At 40.7% G+C, this 11,561-nt stretch overlaps 1 protein-coding gene across 2 annotated transcripts in view; it reads right to left on the bottom strand.

Moving 5' to 3' along the window:
• grin2ab (glutamate receptor, ionotropic, N-methyl D-aspartate 2A, b) overlaps positions 1 to 11,561 on the bottom strand; it is a 114,239-nt gene that overhangs the window by 77,540 nt on the left and 25,138 nt on the right. The window contains exons 2-4 of one of the 2 annotated variants that reach the window (XM_040023660.1): positions 4,405 to 4,470; positions 4,065 to 4,289; positions 3,813 to 3,971 (exon numbers count right to left, since the gene is read on the bottom strand). In XM_040023660.1, coding sequence (XP_039879594.1) covers positions 3,813 to 3,971; positions 4,065 to 4,283 — 378 coding nt within the window. In that variant the 5' untranslated portion in view covers positions 4,284 to 4,289; positions 4,405 to 4,470. The remainder of the gene's footprint in view (positions 1 to 3,812; positions 3,972 to 4,064; positions 4,290 to 4,404; positions 4,471 to 11,561) is intronic. The other variant, XM_040023659.1, reaches the window with a different exon arrangement.

The raw sequence follows: 11,561 nt of genomic DNA, 5'->3' as shown, positions 1-11,561 counted from the left end.
TAAGTCTCCAAGCTTCCCTCATTCCAATCTACAAGATGCTGAACAAAAGATAATCCCTGTACATACATGCACTATCCAAGCCAACTGGATGTGGTCATGCACCGTTATGTTATTACAGTACTTTATTATACAGAAGCCTGAAAAACCAGAAAAATGTACACATACAACAACCTTTAAGACTTTGCTTAACTGTGAGATATGGTAACCTGCCAAGATATCTGAAAAATGTATACATTAAAAAGCAATATTGCTTTTTTTAAAGGTGGCTGGGAGCACGAATTTCAATTCCCTGATTTGCTTCTAAGACAAACATTGTGGAGCAAAAATAAGCATAATTATTATTTTTATGAAAGTTGACCAAAATCACTGATACTGATGGTTTTGATCAGTTTAAAAATGGCCCCCAAAGCTACATTCTCACTACTATGAAAAAAAAAAAAAAACTGAGCCAAACTCAACTTGACAAAAAACCTACTTGAAATATATATATATATATAAATCCTTGTTTTAACACTTTTATTATTATTTGTTTTTAAATAGAGAGTCATTGCCTTAAGTCACCTCACCCTGGTTCTTTATCAGTTTATATGGATCGCTGCAGTGCCCATCCCTGTTTATAGCTAATAAAAGTGACAACTGGAGAAAGCCTTTACTTGAAATGTGACACAATCATGACAGTTAAGTTGGCATTCTGGCAGCTTAACACTGCTTTAACACCAAGGATTTCACACTTGCACTGCCCACCTCTATGTAGATCCATTATTTTAGAGCACAAGTTTTTTTTTTCCTGTATTTTCTTGGCATCATCCTCTTCCTTCTGTTTTTGCTCTCCATCTAAAGCATGCTGTCTAAACTGATACTGTGGCCAGCTAACATACCCAAGGTACCACAGGAGGATCCGCTCATTTTTCCACTCCTCTAGTACAAACTTGATTGGCACACTAACAGAGTGAAGTGTATGTATACGTGGTGACAGAGAGCACACGACTCGCTCAAGCTGCAAAAAAGCACAATATTGTTTGTTAGTCCACAGTAATCAAGCTGAATTGTTACCAGCCCACTGGGATTTATTTCGATCCTCCAGATTATCGCTACACCACTGACAGCAGGTATGAAAGCAGTGGTCACACTGCCAAGAGATGTTTCACATAGCCAGATTTTTTTTTTCTTCCTCCACAGCAAATCATGTTTGCTGGAGTTGGTTTGTTTTTATTTTTCAAAGTCTTCAGACCATTCCTGCTTAAATGCGTCTGATGTTGTGAGATTAATGGGAGCTAATAGAGCTGAAAAAAAAGTGCTGAAGGGGGTTATTGTGAAGCTGTCACGATCACAGAGGGAGCATCAAGTGCAAAGCATGTGTCAGCCTCACTGAGAGTCCTCGGCACCTCTGTAATTATTTTTAATAGACGCCATCAGCAAATGCTGTAGCACACCAGTATGTCTGACGCTCAGAAATATTATCAAAAGAATCAATCGGTTAATAAACAAATAAATGCCAGCTATATTTTACACCTAATCAAATAAAAATACCAAACTTTTGATTGTTTCTTAAATGTAATATTTTTGTTGAATTTATGTATTTGTATCTGTTTATTAAGATTCTGAACAGTAACAGTATCCATTCACAAATGTGTAAAGAGGCCTTTTACATAGCATATCTGCCTCCCAAAGAAAATAATAGTTATCTATGACTAGCCGCCACATCTTGTTATTATCATGCCATGTGCATTGTAGCAGTTTTTATGTGGCTCGCCTTATCTGCAAATATGCAATAAAAAACCTCTTATCTCAAAGAGGTGATCATGTCTCCCCTTTAAAATATACGCATCTCTTGTTAAAGGTACAGTGTGTAAAATATCACGACTACATGTCAGTGGACTGCAGATTACAGTCACCTGAGTCCTTCCAATTCAAGTGCATAATCCTAGCTATGGTGGCAACTCTGGTCGTTATTCATCTGTAGTGAGCGCAGGCTACTGGTTCACTGTTTACCTCCGCTGTCAATATAACAAGTGTATTCACTCTGGAGGGCGTACGAGTCTGTGAGTCAGTAAAGCTCACGTCTGTGCAATGACAGCAATACTGAAGTGAGTTGTTGACGATATATCAATAGCTAATGAAAGCCTATAGTCCCAATCGTGTCTACAGGAAGACTTGTGCCCTTTCGTGTCCTTTCCCTACATTTCTGATCTGACAAGGTAGATGTGAACTCGAGCAACCGCATGTCTGAGAATTTTCGATGATCTGCTGATTCACTGTGCTTCCATACCTGCCTGCTAGTGGGATGGTTTCGCCCCAATTTAAACCAGGCATGGAGTCTTTGTTATTTACAGGTAAACCCTGCAGGAGCTGTTGTGGAGGAGCTGGTTAGTTACAGGCCATACACACTCACTTTTACACCTGGGAGCTGCCAGAAATGACCGCTCTCTTGTACTTTTGGCCACCGAGCTGTTCAATTAGAGCAGTTGGGGGCTAAGTACCCTGTTTAATGGAACATTAACGGCAGCGATTGAGAGCGCGAAAAATGTTATTTATTTATTTCCCCTATCGTTATAAACTCAGCGGGGAGTCCAAACTGCTGACCTTCACGTTACAACCACAGACCCCCTCACCTTCAAGCCAGTTCTGTCTCCTTTACCTCACTCCTCATCTCTGTTATCGTTCTTTCTTGTCTTTTTCTCTCGCACGCGCTCGCGCACTGCATCCCCCGTCAAGGAGCACTTCAAAAGGCTGCTGTACTGCGGCAGTTATTGGTTCCTGTGTTTTGGCTGCTGTGCCCTGAGAGATTTAAAAGCTAAAGAACCAGTTGTGTTTGTCTGTCTGTCTGTCAGTCAGCGAGGTCTACAGAGCCAGCACCAGAGAGAGAATTCAGCTTAGAAAGCAATGTACATCCTTAACTTTGCACTGAGCACCGCACCAAAATAAACACACACACACACACACACACACACACAAATACCCGTTCTTAAAAGATATCTCCTCTTTTTTCTTTTAAAACTAGAAATCTGTTTTTTTGTTGTTTTGTCGTTTTTGTTTTTTCTTGCATCCACTGAGCACTAGACATGATACAGCTACATACAGCTCAGGATTTCTTTTTCTTGTTCTTTCTTTTGGTTTTCTTTGGGGGGTGGGGGGTTAGGCTTTGCATAGCCCAGTTCTAGACAAAGCAGAAAATGCATTATTACATATTTAAACGATCCTCGATCATCTGCTAAAATAAAAACGATGTACCAGAGGATGCAGCGTGCTCCATGCAAAGGCGTCTTCTGACCTTACAAACACCTCACTTCTAAATGTGCACTTTGTAACCTTTTAAAAGCCTAATTAACATAAAATTACTTCGGGTGATAGCAGCCATCAATTCAGAGCAATTAAAATTCTGTTTAACTTTGACAGCAGCATTTCCACTTTCAACTTAAACAAACACTAATCTGATGGAGCTGTTGATAGCACACACATCATTCAGAAACCTCCCGGTGTATTATTTTCTCATCTAGAGCATTCATTTATAAGACAAACAACCTCAAAGAGGCATCCCCATAGTAACTCACTGGAAGCAAATGATTTTTTCCACTCATGTACCTACCAGCTGAGAACATGCAATTCACATGTGTAACGCATGGAGCTTATCGTTTTTCATATTGGAAACCAAGTGGACTATATTGCATTTTCACATCAATCAGTGCCACAAACATCTGGAAAACAAAACTTAATGGGGGTCCTTATTTTCACTTCCAAAAAACAAACACTGATGTATGCAAAGCAGTCCACCTTGCATGTGTGTCCTCGAAACACTGCGGCAGGTCACTCACCTTGTCAGCCATAATCATAGAGGAGCCTCCGTGGACTCCCAGGACTGGAAGTTGAGTCTGAACGGACAGGAAGTCAAGGATCTGGGCAATGGCCTCCTGATCGGTGCCATCAGCAAACACGATGCCATGGAGACGAGTGCGAGAAAGAAGCTCACACACCTTGGGACAAAGTAAAACAAACTCCTGCATCAGTTTGTGGCAGGCGATGCATTCATGTGCGTAATGCTTGGTGAATGCCAATGCGTTTCTCACCTGTGTAATCACAGACTTTGGGTCTGTTTGGTTCATCTTCAGCGTGACCACGGAAACATCGAGCGCATCTTCGGGGCGCCGAGGTGGTCGGAGATCCTGGTCGATAACGGCACGCGTCTGGCCCATGATCACGCCCACGCTGAGCCCTGGGGGCTTTTGGGATGCCACAGGCGCCATCATATGGGAAAGTAGGAGCAACATCCAGCCCACTACACCCATTATACCCTGTAAAACACAGACACACACACACATCAATACAAATAAGAACCAGTAACAGAACATTTTACTCCTGAAATGATGGCGGGGCTCATATACTGAGCCTGTAACAATATTTCTTTACCTTGACAAATTCTGCCTGTTATCAGCAGCCTGTCACAGGTGCAGATGAGAGATGCAGCACCGTACACTGTCAAGGTAAGAAAATACCTGTATATTCATATTTTATGAACATCTTAAATCTTAAAATAATAATCCTGGAGGTTATAAAGTTTATAGCCAAGACTTTTTAAGTAAAATAACCAACAAGTCACACAGTTTCCGCCACAAAAAGTGAAATATTTACTATTTTAATGTAAAGAATGATTTTGAGTCATAAAAAAACAAGAACATGTTCAAATCTACAGTACTTTACTCCCTATTAGGCAGGATACATTTTGGCAGTGTATTCACGTGTCTTCAAAAGGCACAGAAGTGATATCAAAGCTTTCTCACAGACTGGGTTTTATTTATCTAAACACAGTGTGACTCAGATGCATTTAATGATTAATCTCAAGTGCAAAACCAAAGATTACATGATAGGAAATGACTGCGACTAGAAGCCCATCATCCTCTTTTTGTCCTCTAGTGTTCAAAAATAACTTCTTTCAGTGTCAAAGTGGGCAACCGCATGGAGACCAGGGCTAAACCTAACTAACCGCTAATCGGCCTTCATGAGATGCCCCAAATCTCCCTTCCACTGTCTGCTTTTATTTGAACACAATCTATGCCTTCAGGCAGTATTCACAGCAAAGTGCCAGCTATTAACAGATAAAATAACCCCGAAATAAATAATCTGATTTTACCTCATTCCTGGGGTGGGGGATATGAGAGGAAACCAAAGTGCTAAAGGCCCACACAAGTGTCTGCATCAATCAGTAACATTTGCTGAGATGAAAATGCTCTTTAGCTCTATATCCTAACCAAATTCTAGTCTGAGACAAGCTCCTGCTCCCTGTTTCAGCTTACTCTGTATTACCTTCTTTTTTCTGTAATACGAGCAGATCTAAGAGAAGCAGATGAGTAGAGGAAATGCAGTGTGAAATGCCTTGGGCTGAATGAGAGCTAATGAAACCATGATGCAAATGCTACGTTGCATCTCAGCCAATTTCTTACACCGCCACAGTCCAGCAGAGCTGAAAAACACCCCAGGAGGAAACATCACGTCCACAAAATTAACCTACTGTCTTTTTATCTCTTCATTTTCCCCTCTCTTGGTTTTTAACTTTCCACCCATTTCTCCTAATCATCCGTATCTGTTCATTTTCTCTTAATGCACTCATGTTGTTTTTTCTTTTTATTTAATTTTTCCCAATCTGTCTTTCCAGCTGGGTTAGTATGTGTATCTGATCCATGTCATCTCACACCCGGTCTAATCAGGCCAGTTAGTGAAGGCAGTACTTTCCCAGCTTGCTCTCTCTGCCCTGGTGCCCACATACTAGCCCGGAGCTCCAGCAGCACTTAGCATACGCCGCTAAATCACACACCGCTACACTCCTGTCCCAGGGAATTAGTGTCAGCTCCAACCAATGGGACAAGATTACACTAACTTTCCCTGGAGTTAGCATCAGAGCTAACATAACTGGGAGTCAGAGTGTGCTGCACCGCAGTTTTCAAAACGGTCAACGTAGCTGGAAAACTTTGGGTCACTGAGTGCTCACGCTGTCTTGGAGGATTTGCATTTGTGCTTAAAATCACATCCGCTGACTCCTGTGATGTGTCATGAGGGATAACTGTTAGCATTCATGCTAATGTTGCCAGATGAGGGCCAAGCAAGATCTTAATGAAGTAAAATGTTCAGTGAGATAATTCTCTGCCAACAAAAATTGGTGTTCACTCTTTAAAAAAATGACTATGAAAAGGAATTTTTATTTTTTCCCCCAGTGGCTGATTTACTGCAGTGGAACAGACTGCAAGGAGCTTTTTCATTTGTGATTATTAAACATGCTTTCTAAATTGAACAAGTTTGCCTCCAAGCAGGAAATAAGCCTCGTCTAAAAGAACAAAAATGTTGTGTTTGTAGCTGAACTTGAATCTAGATTTGTGAAAATGATGTATCTGTCAAAAATCGAGACAACACACCCAATATTCAAGCAGGATCTCGCATTAACGGGCCCCTCAAGCCGCAGCTTCAGTGACAGTGAATCAGAGGATGTCTGCGTGCACGCTGTAACACAACCCAGAGTGATTTTCCTCGGATATAAGCACATTTTGTGGTTCAACAATGTTAGCCCCAACTCCTATTAAATAAAGCTCATGTGGGCGTAATTGCTTAAATCTATCAGTCCACAATTTCATCCTTTCATTCATCGCCAATGAAGCAGACCTACATAGTGCCTCTACATGACAACACAAATTATGCTCTTGGTTATACGGCTGTTTCCCCAAAATACCTTAAAGTGGTATTCCACTCGATATCTCTCCTTAAACCTTCAGAGGCCTCTTGTAACAGATTAAGCTTAGTCAGTCACTGACGGAATTTAAGTGACAAAAGTCATTTGCACAAATATGCAAACAGTTTTTGGTGGAGATTCCCTTTTAGGCACCTGTCATACAAATCTGAATTGTGCGTGTGGAAATGCTGCTTCGTGTTAGAGTTGATCAAATTTGTCTTGCTATTTTTCTAACTAACGATCTGCTGTCATATGCGTAAAGCTGACAGGCATTTATATGCACCCTACTAACCTGACTAACCACTCAAATCTATCTATTCACACACATGAAACTCTCATCTGACACGCTGATGGATCCATCAGGGATATTTGGAATTCAGCATCGTGCTCAGAGACTGGAAGGGCCAGTGATCGAAACCCCTACCGCCGACCTCCTGATTAGCGCCTTCTCTACCTCCTTATGCACAGCCATCCTATGTTAAGTGTTCAGTGCAGTGTAAGAGCTCAACATTGTATTATACAGTCAGATTTCGAGTATGATCAAATTGGTGGTCAGCAACAATGCAGCTGCAGTGGAGAGCTTAGAGAGGGAGGAAGAAAATGAGTCCAATAACAAATCAGTAAAACAGGCCTCTTTAGTACTCCTCTTCATCATGCTGTAGCAATAATATTGTTCTCAACGGTATTGGTACAGAAGCACCTGGGAAATGTGTTGCCCTTTTCCTGAGAAAGCATGTAGCAGCGATCGCTATTAAATCTACTTTTGCTTAAGGGCGAGTTTCTTTAGCGAGAGAAAACGTTAAACTGCACATTAACGGGAGCACAAACGCAGGGTTTTTTGCATTATATCAAACCGGTAGGTTGTTCTCCGCACTCTCAGGGTTCAATAACTTAAAACATATTAGCATTTCTTTTGATATGCACAGCCCCGGTGGTAGCACAGGACAACAACTTCCAAACTAAAATATCTCACCACCCTCTTTCTAGTGTGAGTGGTACAAAAAAGCTTCTTTTTTATCATAAAAATATATATATTTTTTAGTTTGGTATGTTAATCCCTGTAATACCCGGTTCTAAAATATTAGTGTCAGGGCCAGATTTATGTGCATATTTGAACTGGCAATCTGCATGAAATTAGCGTCTGATTTTCTAAAGCAGAAGCTAATTATCAGTAACTGGGACTGTCTTTAGGTGCTTTCCGCCTGTAAACGAGATCTCCAAAGATGCACCTCAATAGTGAAACTAGGATGCAGAGGGGTGATAAATCAAGAAAGAAATCAAGCCTAGAAAAGCAAATAAAAATGTGCTGATACTGAAATAAAGGTCCCCCATTAAAGGAAGTTTTTAACTTTCCGAACCATTTACTGAGGTCATGATTAAATGCTAAGTTAGAAAATTACTGGAACATGTGAGGCAGGAGTCACTCGGAACATAAAATGTTTGGGGAAATAAAAGCCACGGCAGCTTAGATCAAGATCAACATCACAATCTCCACAGTGGCTTCGCTCGAATTAGCTCTGGTGTCAAGTTCAAGTTCAGCTTTAATGATCTCAGCTTTCCATCCTGCTACTCTGCACAACCTTCCTTTAACAGCTCATTTCAAATCTGAGAATCATCCTCCCAACGCTGACCCCTGACTATTGGGCGAGCCTTAATAAATGTACCAGAATGTGTAGTCGACCACAAAATGTGCACTCTCCCTCTGATGTCTGCGCAGTCCCTTAAATGCTAATTGCATTTGCATTAAGAAGAGAGACACACTTCACTGGATGCACACAAGCTGCATCTCAAACTGCGCTTCCAGGCCGATGCACCCGGTCAATAAATAACACGCACGCCAAGTAAACTTGTACTGATGTCGGCTTTCATACTTGCTTATGACTTGACGAGACTGGCAATGTTAGCAGCGTTGTCTTAAGAAACTGGCAGCCAGTGCATAATGCATACATATATGAGAAGGATGAAGAAAAAGGAGTCCGTGTCTCTGTTGAAGAGAGCAGTTCAGCGTTTGGAAAGATTATAGTGCACAGAAGTTAAAAGAAGAGTTGGCCACCCACCTTTATTGTTTCTAAGTTTTATTTGGCTGCAATACTACTGTGAGAAGCTAACCATGCTCGTCACATTACCAGCCAGTCTGTGCTAAACTGTGTCTCAGTTGGAAAAAACTTGCAGATGGCAGTGTGACGTCTTCAGGGGCATATTTCAGGAAAATGTTTTAAAAGGTGTGGAATCCTTGAAAAAGAAAAAAAACTCTGAGCTTGCCTTTTTATACACACATATATATACTGTATATATATGTGTGTATGTATGTATGTATGTATGTCTATGTGTATATATATATAACACCCAGCACGCCCCTGCGGGCGGTTTATCCTTCAAGCTCGGGTCCTCTACCAGAGGCCTGGGAGCTTGAGGGTCCTGCGCAGTATCTTAGCTGTTCCCAGGACTGCGCTCTTCTGGACAGAGATCTCCGATGTTATTCCCGGGATCTGCTGGAGCCACTCGCCTAGCTTGGGAGTCACCGCACCTAGTGCTCCGATTACCACGGGGACCACCGTTACCTTCACCCTCCATATATATCACCCTACATATATATATATATATATATATATATATATATATATATACATACATACATACATACATACATACATACAGTATATACAGTATATATACAGTATATATACTGTATATATACAGTATATATACTGTATATATATATATATATATATATATATATATATACTGTATATATACAGTATATATGTATATATATATATACATATACATACACATACATACAGTATATATACAGTATATATATATATATATATATATATATGCATTAAATTCTACCTTTCAGAAGTAAGTTTGAATCAGTGTGAATCAGCGAATGTCTTGAGTCATTTACAGTCTTGTCTTTTAACTGAGCCAGTGCACTGTCACCCTAATATAGATTATTGAGTTTGGACACAGCGCGACTGTAGCCTGTGATGTTTACACAGACCTCGGCAAGGCAGAGACGCTAATGTGTGACTGATGGGAGCAGAACTGCACGAAGTCACCCAACATCTCGGGCACGCTGGCTGCTGTAAACATGTCAGACGTGGTGTGGAGTTGGTCTAATGCAGGTAAACAAGTGGCAAGCACTATCATTAGGTATCAATGTCAGATTTACAGAAAGGAAATGGCTGGAAGGGGTGACTATTGTTCAATGGATGTTTCTTCTTTTTTTCACTGCTGCACAGACAGTAAATAAATCAATGCATGTGCATGTTTCTGATTTGTTAAGGACTCCTAAGAGACAATTTGTAGACAGACAGCTGAATTTAGCACCGTAAGACTGCAGTATTTGCCCATAATCTGCTTGTTTGCAGGTTCAAGTATCGTGAGAAACCTGAATGCTTAAAGAGAGAAAGTGTTTTTTGAATGAAATTTATAGCAAGGCAAGTAAATATTGAAACTAGGCACACACACACACACACTTAGACACACACACTCTCAAACACTACACACTACATTTAATGGGTATGAAAAATGAGACTGACAGCTTAACATTCATCCGTCTGTCATTTAGAATTTAAATCAATTTTAGCTGATAAAAGCGATATTTTTAAAAAGTCACTAGAAATACAGCACTTACAGCTGACATTCATGCCACTGAGCGCTTAATGGTGATGCTGGAATTATCTACATCAGATATGTCATTTTAATTGTGATAATATACATCAAAAGTATTTGATACTTTGCAGCTATGCCTTTCCTTTATGTAGGTTTTACCCCATCTGTTGGCAACCAATTAAATCTCTCCATTCATTTCAGACACAAAGAAGCAGATAAGTAAGAACCTACAGCCAGCGGCTAGTTGCTTTAGCTTAACATAAAGACTGCAAACAAAGGGAAACAGATGGCCAACAGAAAATCTGCAGATATTACTGAATGAGTTAAATGGAACAAGAATCCGTCGGGTAACAGGAGCAAACCTGTATTGTGGAGATCAGGATCAGACAGGAGGAGAATCAGTAGTTTGCCTTTTAATTACTTGGGCTGCATCCTCGACAATAACCTAGTAATGAGGTGCAGCTTAGCCTGCTTCCAGACCTTTTGAATCTCTGCCCACCTCTCAGATTTGTTCGGTCATTTATTAAAGGATGATTTTGTGCAGAATGATTAGCTGATTCTGCCAGTTGGAGGAAAAGCGCTGAGGTCAAGCTGCTCCAAAAAGGACATGATGCATTTCAGCCCGTTTATCCTCAAAGAGCAAGCAAGATAAATAACAGGTGGGTGAGATCAATGCGCCTCCAAGCACTGAAAGTCAGCATGCGGACATGGTGAATCAGCATATCAGTTTGTCAACTGGAAATGACACTGACGAGCTGGTGCTTCTAGTGGTGGGTCGTTTGCTTTAAAACATGGAATCAGTTAATGCATTTCAAGAGTAATTATAAGCCAAACAACTCTAAGTGGTCCACACATCCACATGCTGCATCTTTTGTGAAAACAGAAAGGAAGAAGCAGTCGAACATTGTGCAGATTTTCAATAGAGCTGTTAATCAATGCTCTGGGCTCTTACAAAGACCTTAAAATGCAAACTTCAAGCAGCACAAAACAAACCAGTCAGTGTCACTGAATGCTCCGAGGCATGTTGGCAGCTCTCAGCTTCTTGGGCTTTCATCGGGGGACTGAGCATGTCATTTTCAATTAAAAACAGTCCTTATAGTACTTGTAAGTGCACCCAGCCAATTTTACAATTACTTCAACATATGAGGAGACTAGATATGCGTCCTAATAAATTTGAATGCAGTGTTAATGTGGTGTGGCTGGTCTTGTTTTCATTTTTTTGTATGTA

This window comes from Simochromis diagramma, unplaced genomic scaffold (assembly GCF_900408965.1).
Source record: "Simochromis diagramma unplaced genomic scaffold, fSimDia1.1 OVJJ01000302.1, whole genome shotgun sequence".
In the NCBI taxonomy this organism is placed as follows: Eukaryota; Metazoa; Chordata; class Actinopteri; order Cichliformes; family Cichlidae; genus Simochromis; species Simochromis diagramma.
The sequence above is the reverse complement of the archived record's forward strand: the minus strand, read 5'-3'. Positions and strand labels throughout refer to the sequence as shown.